Source organism: Protopterus annectens, chromosome 1.part0 (assembly GCF_019279795.1).
Source record: "Protopterus annectens isolate FY-2018-M chromosome 1.part0, PAN1.0, whole genome shotgun sequence".
Lineage (NCBI taxonomy): Eukaryota > Metazoa > Chordata > Ceratodontiformes > Protopteridae > Protopterus > Protopterus annectens.
The window spans coordinates 810,131,462-810,152,961 of record NC_056725.1 but is presented as its reverse complement, the minus strand read 5'-3'; the positions used below and the strand labels follow the sequence as shown (position 1 = coordinate 810,152,961).

The 21,500-nt window shown below is 40.3% G+C and overlaps 1 protein-coding gene across 1 annotated transcript in view; it reads left to right on the top strand.

Annotated features, from left to right (window-relative positions):
• The window catches only part of SH3BP1 (SH3 domain binding protein 1), a 1,277,628-nt gene that overhangs the window by 421,885 nt on the left and 834,243 nt on the right, over positions 1-21,500 (top strand). Inside the window, exon 2 of the mRNA XM_044063342.1 lies at positions 717-759. Within this exon, the coding sequence (XP_043919277.1) occupies positions 717-759 (43 nt within the window). The remainder of the gene's footprint in view (positions 1-716; positions 760-21,500) is intronic.

Sequence of the window (21,500 nt, the reverse complement as noted above, 5' to 3'; positions counted from 1 at the left end):
AAAACTGGTATTTGCTTTTTACACAATAAATAAAATCTATATATACCATGCCAACAGCCACTACCTCATTTATCACTATTCCAGTGTTATTTCATGTTACCCTACAGTCCTTTACCCCAACAGACTCCTGTTAGTAAGCATTTTTTTTTATTTTGTAAATGTTAACATGAGTTCTCCAGCCAATGAAGATAATCTAATGGTTTGGATGTTTCCTGCCTCCCGTTTAGTGCCAGTCTTATGAAGAAGGCAGATCTCATCTCCAATCTGTCAGTCTTTGGCATCTTACCACTGTCACATAGAATGATAAGGAACATGAGTTTAAGTTTTATTTGTATAATCCTGGCATATTTAAAACCAAGCTGTTACTCTTCTAAATTTGCCTTCAGTGACAGGAAATGTAATTCTGCAATTTCATTCTGCTATCTGATGATGTTCCATGCAAGCCAGCGGGAGAAAAGCTCTGAGAATGTGCAGAAAATATGAATAACAGTAAACGGGGAACTTTAGTGTGATAATTCTGGTTAACCTAAATGCAGATGATAAAAAAAAAAACGAATGACTCAGCAACTCTAGGCAGAACTTAAGAACTTCCTGTTTTTTGAAAGTTCAGCTATTAATTGTGTTGGGATATTTCAACTGGGTCTCTGACAGGAACGCCGTAAAATTAGTAAATGACATCTTAGTAATTATTTTTATTCTTTATGTTTTTATTCCAGAAACCAAGAGAAGTCAGAACTACTGAGTGAGGATTTGGTGCAGGTAACATATTTTTGTTTTCTGTATATTCCTATTGATCTAATCATGCCCCCCCCCCCCCCACACACACACACAGACATACACACACACACACACACACACACACACACACACACACACACACACACACACACACACACCCTTAATAATTGTTGTTGGAAAGGCCCATATTACAAGGGGGAAAGATACACTGAAAGCACAAATGGTTCTGAGTGTCTTCCTTATTTTGGGTCTAAGTTACCAGAATGAAAATAGAAAAAGCATGCTTCATGAGGTGAAGTTCTTGAAAGACTAGGGAATAATGACTTTTTAAAGTACTGGAAACTATATCCTATTTGATACATGATCTGTTTTATTATCTGATTAAACTTTATGTGTGAAAGTCAAATATATTTATCATAAATATCTACAAGACACCAATGTGTTGTGAACATATAACAATAAATCATTATAAATAAAAATAATCCAAGTCTGATATAAACTCAGGGAATAAATACATTTTATTTCCAAATTCTCCTCTGACTTTTTCAGCATACAACATATTTCTTTGTAATCCAGATAACGTGTTATCTATTACTAACTGAGGACTCATAAAGGGAGTTTATAGATGGTCCCCAGCCCTGCCATAAACTGGGTATTAATCCATATATGAAGCTAACTTTCTACGTATACATGTTTTTCTGTATGTATGTGTGCCTATGTCATGTAACCACCTGCAAAACATTTTAGTTCTATGGAAATGCCAACTTTAACAGAACATGATGGCCAAGAGGATGCATGGCAAGTGCTACATAAGTGATCGGTGCTAATTTTCAATTAAATTGTTGCACAAGAAGCTAAGGAGGTAATCAGACATAAATTAAGCATTAAATAGTGCCAGCAGGCTGAGTGAGGGATCAGTTAATTAAAGAGAAGCCTAGTAGAAAATGGTTGAGCAGCACTAGGTTACTGTATGGCTGGAGTGATACAGTAGAGCACGTGACCAACTTAATGAATGCCACTGTATAGACAGGCTAGTATTTCTGAGTCAACGGATGCTCACATATACAATGTGACAGTATATTGTTGCATGTTATGTTGATCCAGTACAAGAAAAGAAGTGCAACAGCTACCAGTTAGATCACAACCAAGTGCCAACCAAATTCATCAAATATATGGGGAGGTAACAGGGTAGGTAGGAAGACCAGGAAGGAAAAAGTAAATACACAGGGCTAACCATAAAGTATGACAAAGGTGTGAGAAAGGGTATTTTTTGTTTTGGAGGGAAAGCGCCCCTTTTGTGATCGTTACAAATAAAGACAAGGTGAGGAAGGTAATGAGGAATGGTTGTGGAATGGATAGCAGAAGGACAACAGATAACAAGGGCAGACAGATAAACACAGAACACAGCTTCAAACAGCGAGGGTCAGTATACACACAAAGGTGGTGAGGACAGTGGATGGACTCAGGCATACAGAGAGTTGTCACGTGGTGAAGGTAAGGATTGGATAATGATCAGGGAATGGGGAATGACACATAAGCAGGAAAACACCAGAATACATGGAGTAGGCTCCTGGCATGGTTGTATTGCAGGCTAGCCCAGAGGGCAACAAATCCATGCATCACTATCCTATTTGGGCAATGGTTTGGACAATGTGCTCCTTTGACTGGTAGGGCCTGCCAGGTACCCAACTCTATAAGCCATGGAAAAATACTCCACATTGCTAAGACATGTATCCAGTTGCCAGTGTATGTAAGTAGCCACCAGCCTCAGCAACTGATACCAGGAAACCAGACATGACCCCTCTACTTCACCTTCAGAACAGAAGCTTTAAGCTTCCTCATGAAAAGTAGATATAAAAGAGAAAGATACACCTCCAGCAGACCTAATGACCACTGGCAACCCAATGCCAGAGGTATTGGCTAGTACAGCCCATGGTGACTCCACCCTCTTCTTCCACAACTGGGTCTGCAAAACAATGACACAACATGAAAAATATGCTACAAACATGATGGCAGTTGTATGACGGACTGGCACAGATATCATACACATGCCTATGCCAGGACAGGTTTTCTTATCTTCTGCAATATTCAGCTCCTCCACTACTACTAAGCAAAGTATGCATTGCTAAGTATTTATTTATTTATTGACATTTGATTACTGGGAAAGTCTGAATGGTAGGAGACCATTTTCAGCGGAGGCCAGGGGAGAAAAGCTCCAAAGTATTACAAAACATTTTAAGAACAATAATTTTTACAGTCTTTAAAAATAATACAAAAATCAAATACAGTTTAAATAATTATACCAAATTAGACACAATATAAAAAACATTGGTTAAGAATATATACAAGTTATATGACAGTGATTTAACAGTTAGAGAAATTTTAGCCAGTTTATAGACAAATAAAAGGTAAGTTAGTATAATACAAACAGGAATTGCAATATGAAATGAGAAAAAAGTAGGCTTGTGTTATATTTAGAGAGAAATCAGGGGAAAGAAATTGACAGAAGTAAGGAAGTAAAGAAGGGAGAGTAAGGAGATGTAAGGTATGAGTGTAGCAAAGGACCCATCTGAGTTGGAGATTGTTGGAACAAGGCTCAGTATTGAGCATTTCCATTGGCCACCTTGTTTGAAAATTGCTTAACTTAGCTTGGGCCTGTACTCAGTTTACAGGAGCTGCTCTAGGATTAGTGTGTCCTCTCTCTGATCTCTGCATTGAACCCAAACAAAATGCAAGGTGTCCTTTGAAATATAGAGAAAAAATAAGTATTTTATTAACTGTACTGCACTTTTAAAACGTGTATTACTGAATTGCCTCCTACTTTTAAGTATTTTTTAGCCATTTTAACTGTTTTGCTGTTTCACTGTTTCAACTGTTTGCTGTTTGAGACTGTTTTTCCTGCACTTTGTATTTTCTAGAATAGGCTAGATTCAGATTCACTGAATCTAGACTGTTTGGCATTATCTGAGCACTAAAACCAGCCATGTTACATTAAGAGGGCCCCCTGCTCCCTTGTGGCCGAACAGTGTAACAAAGGACCCATCGGAGTTGAAGACTGTTGGAATAAGTCTCTGTATTGAGCATTTATATTGCCCAGCTAGTTTGAAAATTGATTAAGTTTGCTTGTATTTAGGCAGCACTTATGGAACTGTCCTCATTAAAGTAAGCAAATTTATATCTAGTATTATGAATGGTCAGTTCTCCTCCATTTCTCCTGCCATTCTGATTGACATGGATATCCTGAGCAAGTGTAGCAATTGCCTCATGTACCCTGACAACCCACTACTCCTAAACCACTAAAGCTCAATTTGTGAGAGATGCATTTACACTAAGAATCTGGAATCCTTGCTCTCTCATTCACAGAACAGTAATACTGAACGGGTTGTCAGCTCACATTCTACACCTCCTTCGCAAACCATGCATGCAACACATAAACCATCATAAGCGGAGGTACTCACCGGAAACCTGTCTAAACACCAGAGACTTTCCAAACACAGACATGCTACAGCTAATGCAGCACCTACAGCACTCAATACATATAAAAACACAGGTACCAGTGTATCACCAAACAAGCCCCTAAGGCAAAGCACATAGGGTTACCACCTGTCCCTCTTTGCGAGGAACAGACACACTTTGGGCAGTTGTGTCCTGCAAAAAAAAACTAAAAAATGGCAAATGTCCTGAGATTTTAGGACAAAAATATTTCTTAGGTTTTCTTTAGTAGTTGCATAAAACAGTTATTTTATGTCTGAAACACCTAAATGTTATACAAAATAGCATAAACAACTTAAATGCTATGAGAATAAGCTTTTATTTTGGCAAGAAAGTGAAGTTCTGTCTTTTGCACTGGCCGTGGGTATGTTTTATCCTGCAAGTCTCACATTTCTACAAATAATGTCCCACTTTTGGACATTTGAAAAGGTGGCAACCCTAAAAGCACATCTAAACCAAATTCTTTGATCATAGGCAGGAATATAGTGAGACACACAGATGTCCCACTCACCAAGCTGGTCAAGGAGAAGGTTACGGTCAGCTGTCTGTTGGGTGCCAGGATCAACTAGATCACAAATGCACTCAAGTCTCTCCACAACAAGTACTGTTATGACTCCATCATAGTTCATGTTGGTGTGAATGACTTGAGATGTACCTTACTGGACTATATAAAGAGAGACATGACTGAGCTCTATTAATATGAGTCTCAGTCAGGTATGTCCCTAGCCTTGAGCAACATATTAACTTTACCTAAGATGATATCACAATACAAACAAAAAATGATTGACTTCAACAATTGGCTTAGTTTTTGGTGTCATTCTAAGGGGATCTAGTACCTATCAGTCTGGGATGACATGGTAAAAAGACCACACTGCTTTGCTAGAGATGGTCTTTTTCTGTCACCTCTGGGATTTCGGTTACTGGCTAAGGGTCTTGCTTCCTCCATAATGCCTTTTAGGCAATGTCACAACAACAAATTACGGACATAAAAATATTTTCAAAAGGAACCTCAAGGTTGTGCTGCTAAATTCTAGGAGTCTAAATCTAAAACTGCACTCAGTGGAAGTAGCCCTCAACTTAGAAGATGCTGACATATGTGCAGTCACAGAGACTTGGTTTAAGGCCACAGAAAGCACACCAGTCTTGCCAGGTTATAATGCTTTCCACACATTCAGACCACAAACTGAAAGTGCAAGAACTAAAGGAGGTGGAGTATCAATATTCATCAAAGATAAATACACCTCTAGACTGGTTAATCACAACAATTCCGTTGAATTAATCCACGTCCAGTTGACTGTAGGTAAGACCCCTCACCAAGTTACGGCCATTTATAGGACCTTGTCCATGAAGCAGGTTACCCAGACTGCATACTTGGATCTACTTGAATCGCTCAAGATACAACCAAACACCCTGGTTTTAGATGACATTAACTACCCACCCATAGAGTGTGTAAATGATACTTGTACTAACACACTTCTTGCACTTCATCAACTCCAGTGCCCTGGACCAGTTGGTTGACACCCCCACAAGGGGCCCAAACATTCTGGATCTGGTGCTCACTAACATGGATGATCGTTGCACCACCCCATGTGTGTGGCCCTCCCTAGTGAGGTATGATCATAAAACAGTCTTATTGGGAGTAATAATAACATCTGACCCCCTCATTAGCAGGAACTAGACTAAAAGACTTCTCCAAAGTCAATTACAACCTAATACTAGACATCATTAATAGCTTCATAGCCCCTGCCCTCACTGATGGCATGGACACCTATACTGGGATTGACATCAATGGATTGTGTAAATATATACAAATCTATTGACTCACCCATACCTGATAGGATCAAAACAAGATCCTCAAGAAAGAACAAGCCTGCCTGCTGAACATCCGCCATTAATGGGTTATATAATAAGAGAAATAAATTGCTGTCCATGAGCAGGAAGGAACGTCTCTGCATTGGAAGCATTCCCTTTTTGGCTTAAACAAGCAAATAAGACACATTGCAAGGCATTCTAAAGCTAACTATAAAGCCAAGTTAGCCTCATTCACTAAGGATACCCATAAGGCCTTCTTTAGCTACATCAGAAACCTTAAAGGAAAAACCCATATCTGCACAAAACTGGTTGTTGATGGCATCATGTATAGTAAAATCGCAGAAGTAGCCAACCTGCTAGCTAACGACCTCAGTGAAAACGTCTCCCCTCTGTCCCTGCCACATAACCCACTAAAGCATCTCTACCACCTGCCCTCCACCTAGTATCTTGAGGGAGCAGGTCGTAAATGTTCTTTCCAAAGTCAAAAACACAGCCTCTATGGGGTATGATAATATTTCACGCTGCACTCTAAATGGATTAAAACAGGAACTAGCTGCACTACTGGGTACTCTTTTTAACCACAGTCTAAGGACTGGTTTTGAACCAGCTGCGTGAAAAACAGTAACTGTCATCCCATTACATAAAAGAGGTTCCTTCACAGACCCTGGGAACTATAGACCCATAAGCCTGACCAGCATAATCTGCAAGGGTATGGAAAGAATAATCATGGACATTATCAGCAAAGATATAGAAGACCGCCAAATGCTCGATCTGACCAGTTTGGCATCATTAATGGGAGATCTTGCCTGTTGAACTTGGTGGACTTCTTTGAGACAGTCACCAAAGCCCTGGACAAAGGCAAATCCATGCATATTGCCTACCTGGACCTGCCCAAGGCCTTTGACACTATTCCCCACTCAGATAACATTGATAAACTCTACCAGCTGGAGCTCTACCTGTATATTGTCAGGTGGGTTGCAAACTGGCTCACTGATGGGACATACACAGTCAAAATAGGTGACTCAACCTCAGCAGACCCATAACCAATGCTGTTCCACAGGGATCTGTATTGAGGCCCCTATTGTTTGGAATCTACTTCTCGGATATACAAGCTAAAGCAAAAGGTGTATGGCTGACAAAGTTTCCTGATGATTGAAAACTGGGTGCAATCATCAAATCCCCAAATGTCAACATCCTATAAGAGGGACTTACACAGACAAACGACTGGTGCCAAAGTCATGGGCTAAAACTCAGTGTAAAAAATGCATTATCATCTCCTTTGGTAAGGGCACCATTCCTGCAAATTACCAAATTAATAACAACCCCATAAGCATGCAACCAGTGGTGGAAGATTTGGGCACACAGGTTGACAGCAACCTTTCCTTTGACCACTACATCTTCACACTGTTAAGAAAGGCTTTCTACATTGCCCACCTCATAAGTAAGGGCATTGCATCCAGAACAAAAGACATTATAACCCCCTGTACTACTCACTCATCAGGTCAATAACAGAGTACACTGCTACCTTTGATGCATACCTTACCAGGCACCTGCAGCAACTGGAAAGACCTCAAAGGTTTCCTACAAGGAAAATTCAGGGTCTGCAGCATATGTCATACATTGACAGACTGAAATCACTGTCATTATACTTTGTGTCTTACAGACTACTCAGAGGTGATCACAACGAATCAATGCAAATGTCAAAACTCAAAAAACAGAAAAACACACCACTGGAGCAAGCAGTTCTGTGGCCACATTTTCTTTACTAGTGCTTCCCGTACCCTGGTGTACGCCTTCATGGAATAACTTTTTCAGACATTATAGCTCACTTCATACAAGTGCTTTTCATCAATTACCCAATCATTACCAGGTAATTGAACAAATTATGCAAGTCCATGCATTTAAAGTTGTATACATTAAAGTGCACATTATTCACCTACACAAAAAAAGTTTTCACAGGCTCATAAATTTATTTCAAACATCCACTTCAATAACTTATCCTTATTCAATTTAAAAGCAACTTGCTTTGAAACTTGCACCAAAACCTTTATTATATATTCAAGTTGACTTCCAAATTCATTCCCCTTGGTTGCATCATGCTGCAATTTAAAATAAACTTGCTTTTCAACTCCAACAACATATGGATAAAATCTCCCCCTCTATTTAAAAGTGGTTTAGCTAATACACTGAAAAAAAGGCTATCATCCAAGCCTCCGTGGACTTGGTGAAAATATTCTGTCACAGAGATATCCAAATTACCATTCTTAATGTCCCCAAGATGCTCAAGTATGCAAACTTTGGCCATTTGTTTTGTCTGACCAACATAGCATTTGATTGGCATGCACCCACATCTAAGCATATATATATCACTCCACATGAGTGACAGTAAAATCTATCCATCGAGTTATATACTCTCACATTGATTTGAGTACCTGATAGAGTCCTGTTCATCTTTCAAACCTTACATTGTCCTCAAGAGAAAGAACTCCAAGCTATTCCCTCTGAAACCATCACCTTAGAATTCAAAAGTTCCTCAAGATTTAAATATATACTATATGAAAATGTTACCTGATTCAGGAAGAGCTTACCCACTGTCTCATCCTCAGTAATCACTGGCAACAGATTGTTGAATGATTGTCTCAAGACACTTAAAAAGGGAGAATATTTAGTCAAAAAATAAATACTCGTACCCCATTTTTTCTGTCCATCATTATACATATGCTGTTCAAAACACCTTCCTCTTCCATCCCCTCTTCTACTGCTTCTAACTAATTTATCCTTGGCCCTTTTTAAATTATTAGAAGAATACCACCTCTCCAAAAATCTTTCTTTTACCTTAACTAATTCTCCTTCCACCAAATCTTCTTCCAGAGTATTGGTGAAAAATCCATTTGAACTCACCATCAGGCAGGGAGTTCAATAAAAGGGGGGGGGGGGTCATGCTGCTTATATGCAAAAAGTTATTCACAGTAGTGGCTTTCCTATATGGTCTAAATTGCACCTGCCTCTCCTTTCCAGCATATAAGTCTACATCTAAAAATTGAATCAAGTTTTTTTCACCATATGGGTAAATTTTAGACCAAAATAGTTTTCATTCAGCTGGCTCACAAATTCCCCAAATTGTGTATTATCACCCCTACAAATAAAAATCACATATCTATGTAAGGCTTATATACAATCACCCTCTTAGAAAAAAAATCCATAGAATATATGAACTTTTTCTTGGAATCCACCATAAAGATGATGTCATAGGAGGAAGCAAAGGGTGCTCCCACTGCATTCCCTTCCTTCTGCAAAAAAATTCCTTTTCAAGCTTGAAATAATTATAAGTTAGACAGAATACCAATATTTATATGAAAAAGGAAACATGTGGTCCTTCCTTTAACTTGTTCTGAACAGCTTCAAGGCCACATCTTTTTTTAATGCTGGTATACAGGGAATGGTGTATTTTTCTGTTTTTTGAGTACTCAAAGGTAACCTCTACCTTGCATATAAAGCAATCTCAGATCCTCCTCTAATGGAAATGCTGCACATTCATAAATCAAATGGTATAAGATGCACTCACCCTAGGGAACTCAGTCTAGTATATGATATCATCAGGAGTTGTTGGAGAGACAGATATGTCTCACAGAGGTTACAACTCCTCTGGAACAAACTTCCAGTTCAGGTGAAACAGAGCCCCTCACTGACTTTATAAAAGCATAATTTGGATGAGTGGATGGGAAACTGCAAATTCACCCTGGGAGTTTCACCTGTGTCCCTCTTAGTCAGGGGCGGTATTTGTTTACTTAGTTCCGCTTAATACCTTGATATTCTTGGGAACAGGGGTTGTATTTGGCTAGGCTTGTAAGGGACCTAGGGCCATTAGCCTAGTAAACTCCTATGATCCTATGAATAGGTATTTTTTTTTTTCACATTTAGGAATATAGTTTATACTAGTGTTGAGCAAGGACAGTGCCAGCTTTTGGTTAGGAAGTCTTTCAGAATGGTTTGAAAGACTGGGAGGGGGGTTATTTATATACATGTTCAACAATTAAAATAGTAGGAAGCAGTGATACTGAGAAACTATACACAGTGCATTTCAGCCTCCCAATCCTGAACTTGCACCCCATGGGCCAACCAGGTTGGGGTGGCACCACTTCAGGTTACTGAATCTATGCCAGCACATATCACAGTAATGAGTGACATCAGTGGCCTCATTCCTCATCCCAGAAAGTTTATTACAGTCATCCATCCGGGCTAGCAAGGTACGCCCTATAATTCCTGTGTTGGAAGAACAGGAAAATACTGCTCTCCTTGACATACCATGCTGTGGTCCTGCATTCTCTGCCTGACATAACCATGTGCACTAAGTCAGGTCCACACCTGGGGCAAAACTGTAGCTTCATGTGCATGAACAAATTCTTGTGAACTAAGCATCTTGCATTGTACTTCTGCACCACTGTGCCTTCAAATAGTTTTAATACTACCATGGCAGTAGGATATAACACCATAGTGCTAAATCCTGCAACCATGAGTAAGCATATGTTATCTGCATGAGTATACTGGTTACATGCTTTATGGTCACAATTGATGTGAATGGCTAGCGCTCAGATGTTTGAGTAGAGCACTGCAAATGACAGCAAATCACAGAAAGTGACAATAATTAGCATAGCTGACACACTAATCAGCATTATATAAAGCACTGTCACCATTTTATGCTAAACATCTCATTACCCTACAACCAGGAAATAGCAGACTTTCAGTAAAGATTCTGCTGACTTGGAATTTCACAAAGTTTAAGGTCTATGTGGCAGTTAGCTCATATGATTAAGGCTTTGAGCAATTAATGAACTGTTTCCTGTAGCCCAGGGTATATGGTTTGATTCCTTCTCTGTGCATTTGCTTCCAGCATGATTCTGAATAACCCAAAATAAATGATGGTAAATTAGTGCTCGAAAAACATTTACAACAAAGAAAATAGCATTAATGTTGCGAGTCCAGAAACACTCTTTATTTCCACTGTAGTACATAAAAAATTAAGCGCTTTCGTCAATGTAGTTTGACTTCATCAGAATTGATTCTGAATAAGTTAGTTAACCACATATAATATGCGTACTGTCTCCATGTGGCTCTGCAGGGTGAAAACTGTTTGCATTGGATACCTTGGCAAGAAATGTCACAAGGGGTATGGGGTTCCAGGGCCACAAGCTGAGGCATGCCCACAGTAAGTCAATATGGGGACGCTGGTGATGCAACTCTGCAGTCACACAACTGTGACCAGAAAAGAAACCTCATTAAGCAGGTCGAAGTCTCTGTCTTGTGACTTGCTAGAGCCTGCATTTGATTATGAGTGCATTTGATAGTTTGTGAGAGAGAAGATATCTGTCAACATGCTATGCATTTGATGAACTGCTGGAAAACCATATCCGTGTACCTCTACCAATCTCTTTGTGTGTAAATATATGAACACACATACATACACACACACACACACACACACACACACACACACACACACATATATATATATATATATATATATATATATATATATATATATATATATTCAATAAAAACTTCTCAAAACACTTTAAAAAATAATAAAGAAGAATAAAGAAACTGAGAGCCAATAACTAGCGCTTTCATCCAGTTTAATGTGCTGGACTTCATCAGAATATTTAAAACAAACATTCTCAGTGCAATAAATAACAGTATAAATGATATAATGACATCACAATAACAGGCCAATAGCAGGATTTAGATAAGTGAACATGAATAAATACATGACTGAACTTCAGTAAAATGTACAGGTCATGAATAGATAAGAGATAGGAAAAAATACCATGCTAGGCTAGAATTAATTATGCCATATAAGAACACATCTGATATTTAAACATTCATATGGATCTACTTTTTACTCACCGAATTTACACTTCTTCGAATTGTAGTTGGCCAACTCCAATTCAGTGAAATGGCATTCCACCAAAATCATGGGCTACTAAACTTCTTTCCTTGGGAAACAAACCACTTGGGTCCACTTCAAAATACTGACTTTTAAAATACCTAAACTTAAAATACTGAAACTAAAATCACTAAAGCTCAAAATAGTAAAAACTCAAAATACTGAAAACACACAGGATACAAACACTTATCATATTTCAGCACAGGTACATACTGAAACAAATAAAATACAAACCATATTACTCTTCTCCAAGTATAAGTAGGGGTGCAAGCCCCCTGCATATCCCCTGTGGGGGGCTGTGTCCCCACACCCCCTGCTACTTAAATATATCAACTTCAAGATTGCACTTTAGCTTGCCCCCCTGCCCTTGCAGAAGAGTATATGTTTCTGTATGTAGTTCTGCTGCAATATAGTTGTGTTGCTGTACTGTTTTTTTTTTTCCGGTATTTTGAGTTTCAGTATTTTGAGTTTTCAGTATTTTGAGCTTTACAGATTTTATACATATATATATATATATATATATATATATATATATATATATATATATATATATACATATATATATATATTTATATATATGGATAGATATGGTTTACTATTTAAACAAAATAATGGCATTTTGTCGTTTGCTTACACCTTCGAAATATAACGTCGGAAATGAAATGTCATTTCCTATACTATGTCAAACATCAGTTGTCCAACGTCTGCATTCGATATAATTCAAAATAGCTTTAGGTGACGTTAAACATCCAGGCTATTCAGCGGAACTTGCCATTAGACTTTCATGTCAATGGCACAAGTTTTTTACTGGGCCCCCACTCCCCCTGCAAATTTTATATACCAATTCTGAAACTGCACTACAGTGAGGATGGGGTAAATTCCCTGGTCTTCACTGTACTGTGATCTCCATTCACATTTCTGAACTCACAATAATGAATCACGCTGCACTTTGTTGTTATGCGTTCACACAATGTCAGTTCGAGATTGTGCACATTTAAACCAATATATATATATATATATATATATATATATATATATATATATAAATATATATATATATATATATATATATATATATATATATATATATATATATATATATATATGGGTCTACTACGGCTGATTGAAAACTCACTTGACTGAAAATGAAATTACTAGGACCACTTCACTGAAAACTCACTTGACTGAAACTCATTTAGTTGAAAGTCATAAATGGCCTTTTCCCCACTGGAGTGCAACCCTGGAGTTAGTATATAAAGTAAGGGGGGTGTGGGGGGCACAGCCCCCACATATCTTGATTATATATTCTCTTTTGGAAACAGTTATTTACTGCACTTGTAAGTATCACTGTGTTTAGTTTAAAATGTTTATAATATGTGTGGCGCTACACCCCCCACACCCCCCTTACTTTATACACTAACTCCAGGGTCACACTACAGTGGGGAAACGGCCATTTATGACTTTCAACGAAATGAGTTTCAAAGAAATGAGTTTTCAGTGAAGTGAGCTTTCAGTGAAGTGGTCCTAGTAATTTCATTTTCAGTCAAGTGAGTTTTCAATCAACCGTAGTAGACCCATATGTGTATACATATATATATATATATATATATATATATATATATATATATATATATATCTATAAAAGATGTGCAGCAGGTAAAGATGATAAAGGATAATGAGGGAAACATACTCACAAGCGAGGAGAGTGTGTTGAGCAGATGGAAAGAGTACTTTGAGGGGTTGCTAAATGAAGAGAATGAGAGGGAGAGAAGGTTGGATGATGTGCGGACAGTGAATCATGAAGTGCAATGGATTAGCAAGGAGGAAGTAAGGATAGCTATGAAGAAGATGAAGAATGGAAAGGCTGTTGGTCCAGACGACATACCTATGGAAGCATGGAGGTGTTTAGGTGAAATGGCAGTGGAGCTTTTAACCAGATTGTTTAATGAAATCTTGGAAAGTGAGAGGATGCCTGAGGAATGGAGAAAAAATGTTTTGGTACCGATTTTTAAGAATAAGGGTGATGTGCAGAGCTGTAGTAACTACAGAGGGATTAAATTGATCAGTCACAGCATGAAGTTATGGGAAAGAGTAGTGGAAGCAAGGTTAAGAAGGGACGTCATGATTAGTGATCAGCAGTATGGTTTCATGCCAGGAAAGAGCACTACAGATACGATCTTTGCTCTGAGAGTGTTGATGGAGAAGTACAGAGAATGTCAGAAGGAGTTGCATTGTGTTTTTGTAGACATAGAGAAAGCATATGACAGGGTGCCTAGAGAGAAGTTGTGGTATTGTATGACGAAGTCAGAAGTGTCAGAAAAGTATGTAAGAATGGTACAGGAGATATACGAGGGTAGTGTGACAGTGGTGAGGTCTGCGGTGGGAGTGATGGATGCGTTTAAGGTGGAGGTGGGGTTACATCAAGGATCAGCTCTGAGCCCTTTCTTATTTGCAATGGTGATGGACAGGTTGACAGATGAGATCAGACAGGAGTCCCCCTGGACTATGATGTTTGCAGATGACATTGTGATCTGTAGTGAGAGTAGGGAACAGGTGGAGGAGACCCTGGAGAGATGGAGATATGCTCTAGAGAGAAGAGGAATGGAGGTCAGCAGGACTAAGACAGAATATATGTGTGTGAATGAGAGGGATGATAGAGGAATGGTGAGGATGCAAGGAGTAGAGGTGGCAAAGGTGGATGAGTTTAAATACTTGGGGTCAATAGTTCAGAGTAACAGTGAGTGTGGAAGAGAGGTGAAGAAGAGAGTACAGACAGGATGGAGTGGGTGGAGAAGAGTGTCAGGAGTAATTTGTGACAGACGAGTACCAGTAAGAGTGAAAGGAAAGGTCTACAAGAGGGTAGTGAGACCGCACACACACACTCGCACAAACACACACACACACACACACACACACACACACACACACACACACACACACACACACACACACACACACACACATACACACACACACACACACACACACACACAAACACACACACACACACACACACACACACACACACACACACACACACACACACACACACACACACACACACACACACACACACGCACACCTACTCCCTGAAAAAGTCCAAAATAAGGAATGTCTTTCATGCATTGTTATACTACTTAGAATTGCTGGAGTAGCAATTCCTATCTAATGCTGTTCACCTTTTCCTGTAAATTTAATGCTCAATCTTTTTATATTTTATTTTGTTATGGCCCGTTTTCAGTGGAGACCCGAGGAGAAATGCTCCAGGATACAGTATTAACATGAGATTACATACTAGAAAATGCGTAACCAACAAATATAAAAATTAACAATGCAATATAGAAAAAAATGAGATAAAGAGAAGTAACAATGCAACATAGGATATACATCCAGTGAAGAAAAATGTGGCTGAAAGCAGAAGTACAAATCTGTGGGAAAGTAATGAAAAAGGAGTAACAGGCGGATTGCCATCTAACAGACTGGAGTCTGTTTGAGAGATAGCTCGAGAACCGATGAATAGTAGATGGAGATAGATTAAGCTCAATATGATGTTCTTCATGTTTCACTGTTGCAGTCATCACATTTGGGTCATCTGCCTGCAGGTAGCCCTCAGTTGGCCTGAATACCAGAGTCTTGGGATTTCTGCGTCGGATGCTGTCACTTCTTCCATGACATCAGGTCGTCAGGGGTATAAAACATGCAGCCGACGGTCTTTCGTACCGTGCGGTGCCCGAAGCAGAAGCAGTTCACAAGTACCGGTCGGCTGCCTCCTGAATTTTTCGTTTTTTGAGTTTCAGACCTGAAGTCTTCTAAAAGAAAAGTACCCCATTGAGGATCCTTTTTTCATGCTCTAACCGATGTCAGAAAAAATTAATAATTGTCTTGCCTGTGGAAAGCAAATATCTCACAGAGATTTTCATTCTTACTGCATCACCTGTTTAGGCCCAGACCACAATGTCCCTCGCTGTTGGTTTTGTGCCTTGTTCAATAACCAAACTATTCATCATCAGGCAATTTTTGTAGCTAAATTCTTTCGCTCTTGATCTTCGTACTCCGAAATGGCTTCGATAAGCCATCCGGTTACCGATCTTCCAAAAAAAAAAACATAAGGATAAAGAAAGAGACAGACTGCATAGGTCAAAAACTGCCGATGATGCTACCATTAAGCTAGTCGCCAGTCTGCCTGTACTCAGTAAGGTGCTTTTGCAGCCCCTGATACCCACTTCTACAGATTTGCAGGCCTCTACTGAGATCCATTCGGAATCTGGTATGCCACGAGATGCTTCTTCGACTATGGAACCTGCGGATGTCTCTACCTTGGATGGGTCCTGAGCCGCTGTTCAGGCACCAGCTTCTGAGGGTGTATTCAGGCCTTCCAATTTTCATATCAAACCGATGACTTTGTTTCATACCAAAAATACTGAATTTCTCGGGCCTAACATTTACAGTACACCTAGGAAACCTGCGACCAAAGTGCATTCTCAGGCCCACATGCCACAAAAACAAATGCTTAGAATGTCTGAAGACCTCATTATCTTAATTAGGGGAAGTCAGCCTTCCCCCTCAAAGAGACCAATAACTGATTTACCTTCTGATTCTTCTGATCAGGAATCTGATAACTCTGATCCTTCTGATTACCAAGACATACCCTTATCTACCTATGAGGATTCTGATGCAGAGGATTCCATTCCCTCTGCCTCCCTACGAGAAGATTTTTCTTTTGGTGAAACCCTGCATACCCTTAGAGAGCATTTCCGCTGGGAAAGCCAGGACTACTCTCAATCCAAAAAGAGATTCAGGGAATTTTTAAACTTGCCTCAGCACAGACCTCTAGCTATTCCTGCTGTTCTGGAAATTGTAGATGATGTCTTCTTGGAATCCAGCCTTACCCCTGATACTTTTCCTCCAGCTCCCAGGAAACCTGACAAGTACTATAGAGTACCTGACTCCCACAAATTCCTTTTTAAGAATCTTACTGTGGATCCAGAGACCATTTCCCAGGGACCTAAAGGCATTAAGGCTACAACTGCCAAAAATCCTACCCCTTCGGACAGGGATTCTAGGGCTTTAGACAGATGGGGTAAGAAGGTATACACCTCTGCTACTCTTACCATTAGGGCTTTAAATTGCCAGTTTCATATGTTAAAATATCAGCAGCATATTATGGAGCTAATTAAACAGAAAATTATGTTGATTCCTGACTGTGCAGAACACAAAGATTTGCAAGAGTTAATGCATTCTGCTAACCAAGTTGGTAAACATACTTTGCAATGTGGGTTTGATGCTTTAGAAGCATCTTGCAGGGCTGCTGTCACTGGGTCTGTTCTTAGAAGGCATGCTTGGCTTAAGGAACAAAACCAGCCAGATCATGTCAAAGCAAAATTACTGGATGCACCATTAAGAGCATCTATTTGGCAATAAAGCAGTAAAAATCCTCAAAAGGATGGAGGAGAAAGCCAAATCTATGCAAACTGTTAAAGATTTCTTACAAGTACAGCCACCTAGATTCAGTAGGCATTGGCCTTCAAAAAACTGGTCTTTTCCAGTCCCTTCCAGACCTTCTCAGTCCAAGCCCAGGGGCAGCAGACCACCAAGACTTCAGTTTCAGTTTATCCACAGATGTAAGCAATGGAGTGCTCCCACGTCTAAAACAGGGAGTAGTAAGCCACCATCATATGGTAAAATTGCACAATGACTTATGCTTAACTCTCCAAAGCCTTGCCCAAGCACTTGCACCTTTAAGATGGAAACTTGCCCTGCATGGCAAAAACTAGGAATACATTACCTAAGACAGATGGGTCTTAAACAGTTTCCCAGGGATACAGATTCCACTTCCACTCACTCCCAACTCTAAGCGGATGGCCAGACCACCCCCCAAACCAGTGGGCAGGGGCCCAAAAGCAAGTACTTTCTCTTCTCAGTATCAACGCTATTCAACCTGTCCCTGCAGAACAAAGGTGACAAGGCTTTTATTCCAGACTGTTTCTGGTCCCCAGAAAAGAAAACTCTTGGCCTCCTATCCTGGATCTCTCTTTTCTCAACTCCTTTCTGGTGGTTCCAAAATTCAAAATGCTAACTCTCCAACAGCTGCTTCCTATGCTAGCCTAGGACTCCTGGCTAGCACCCCTAGACTTAAAAGAAGCTTATCTGCACATCCCCATAAGGGAAACTTGCAGGAAATACCTATGCTTCAGAGCAGGCTCTATGCACTATCAATTCTCTGCACTTTCCTTTGGCTTATCTACTGCGCCCAGGGTATTCGCAAAGTGCCTAGCTCCAGCCATTGCATATTGCAGGCAGAGAAGAATTCAAATTTACCCATACTTGGACAATTGCCTGATTCAGGAGTACAGTCAGGACTTGCTAGTACAGCACCTGGCATTTGTAAAGAGACTTATAACTTCACTGAGGTACACCATCAACAAAAAGAAATCACAGCTAGTACCCAGCCAACAGACTGTATTCCAGATGGCATTCCTCAGTCCAGAGAAACAAATTTATTTGAAAAACTACTTCAATCTACTGGCCATCAAAACCCAGCTATCTGCAAGAAAAATACTGCAAGCTCTGGGGTTCGTGGCCCCTTGCATTTTATTAATTCCCTATGCAAGTCTGCATATGAGGAAACTTCAATGGTACCTAAAAAGTCTCTGGTGTCAACATTCTCAGGACCTGGAGACAATGATTCCTGTCATTCCTTGCCTAAGGACAGAGTTCCTTTGGTGGGCAGAGGCCTGCAACCACAACAAGGGACTCCCTTTCACTCTACCCCCTGCCGCCAAAACCCTAACAACTGATGCATCAGTCTATGCATGGGAAGCTCACATAGCAGGGCAGTGCATTCAGGGCAAATGAAACCCAAAGTAAATGCACCTGCATATCAATCAAAAATAAATGTTTGCTGTACAGAATGCTCTGACAGCCTTCAAAGGCCTTATTCTTCCAGGACAATTATTGGTAAAGACAGACAACACCACAGTTATGTGGTACATAAATAAGCAGGGGGGGATCCCATTCTTACCCACTCTGCAGATTAGTCATGGCTCTGTGGAACACAGCCTTGAGCAGCCAAGTGCACCTGCAAGCTCAATATCTGCCAGGCAAACTAAATTCACTGGCAGACGACTTAAGCAGAAATCTCATGGACTCACACAAGTGGAAACTGGAACCTAAAATATTCAAGCTTTTGAGGAACAGGTGGGGGGCACCAGAGGTGGACCTTTTTGCTTCCCCTCAGATCTATCAATTGACCAAATATTGCACCAGAACTCCCCACAGCCAAGCTTGGAAAGTGGATGCCCTATCCTTCACCTCGGAAAACCTCTCAGTCTATGCCTTTACTCCTCTGCCCCTCCTCTTGAAGATTCTATTAAAAATCAAACAGGACAAGCCATGGACAATCCTGATTGCACCGGATTGGCCACACCAGCACTGGTACCCTCTTTTGCACAGTCTGACAGTGCTGCCACCATGGCACCTGCCCCAGACTCCTTCCCTGCTATCTCCAGCAGGTGGGCCAGATTCTGCACCCTCAGCTACAGACCCTGAACCTAGCAGCCTGGCTCATCCACTGAATTCTTCACCAGCAACTCTCAGTAAGCAGGTGCTGGATGTCATTCTTGAGGCAAGGAGGCCTAGTATTAGAAAATCCTATTTAGAAAAGTGTAAAAGATACTGCTCCTGGAGCCATTCTCAAGGAATGGACACAACTGTGCCCAACTTACCTCATATACTAGATTACTTAACAAAAATGCTCCACAAAGGCCTATCCTTCTCATCAGTTAAGATTCATGCCTCTGCCATCTCAGCTCATTATAATACTGAGCCATCCTTTTCTCTCATCCTCTTGTCAAACAGTTCCTGAGAGGAGCCAAAAATTTAAGACCGCCCAGGAGAGCTCCCACTCCTGCCTGGGACCTTAACTTTGTATTGGAAAAGCTCACGCTTCTGCTCTTTGAACCTGCTGCCACAGCATTGTTAAAATTCCTCTCATGGAAGACAGCTTTACTTCTAGCCATCACTTCAGCTGGAACAGTGTCTGAATTGCAGGCCCTTATGGCTGTGGAACCCTTTATTATCTTCCATGCAGACAGGGTTTCCCTCAGGACTACCCCATTATTTATGCTTTAAACCAATCCATTAATTTGCCAACTTTTTTCCCTAATCCTCAGAATAAAGGGGAAAGTATCCTGCTCTCCCTGGACATGCACAGGCAGCTCAGGTTCTATCTGGACAGGACTAAGCCTTTCAGAAAATCTGACTAGCTGCTAGTCAGCTTTGCTGCAGGGGCAGAGGGCAAGGCCATTTCAAAGCAAACCATTTCTAAATGGATAGCACACTGCATCCATTTCTGCTACAAACACCATGGGAAACCTACCCCACAGGGGATCAGAACACATTCCACTAGGGCTACTTCCACCTCTACAGCATTTCACAGGGGAGTCCCTACCAGGTACATTCTGGAAGCTGCAACCTGGAGTTCTGTAGCCACCTTCACCAAGCATTACCACTTATCTATTTTTAATAAAGCCGGAGCTGGATTTGCTTACAGGGCCTGACTGCCAGCCCTAATGCTTCTTAACTACCTCCACCCTTCCTTAGCTTTGGGAATCAACCCAAATGTGATGACTGCAACAGTGAAACATGAAGAACATAGTACAGTTGTGTACACTTACCATAAATGTAGATGTTCGAGTGTATTCACTGTTGTAGTCCTGGTTACCCTCCCTCCAGCCCCCTGACTTCTCTTTACCTCTACCTATCTTTTTTGTTTGGCATATCTTATATCATTGGTATTTGTTTTTTGCTGGGGGTGTTACATACCATGTAATTGCTTCCTATTTTGGGGGCACTTGACATCTGGGGCAAGAAAAACTGATGTAATGGCATCAGCTGCATGTTTTATACCCCTGACAACCTGACATCATGGAAGAAGCGACAGCATCCGATGCAGAAATCCCAGGACTCTGGTATTCAGGCCAACTGAGGGCTACCTGCAAGCAGATAACCCAAATGTGATGAATGCAACAGTGAATACACTTGAACATCTACATTTATGGTAAGTGTACACAACTGTACTTTTGGCAAGTAGCTTAGAATGGGAGACAGCATCAAAAGCTTTAGAGAGGTCGGGGAAAAGGCAAGATACTAGAATATTTTTGTCCCTGGCTTCAGCAACAGTGTGAGTGAAGGATAGGAGGGCAGTAGAAGTGCTATGATTAGGCCTGAAACCATGTTGAAGAGGGGTCAGAAGATCTCCATCTATCAGGTACTTAAGAAGCTGGTTATGAATATATTTTTCAAGGATTGTGGAAAGAGGGCAGATAATTGCAATGGGTTTGTAGTTAAATAGACCTGTGGAGTTACCTCCTTTGTGTAGTGGTATTGTAGAATAAAATATATTTGTAGTATCAAAATCCATATTTAGCCCCCACATATAATGTCTTGCTAAAACTGTTCATGTAAGCAACACCAAGATGACTTTCATGTAATTGAAACAGCACCATTTGCATAG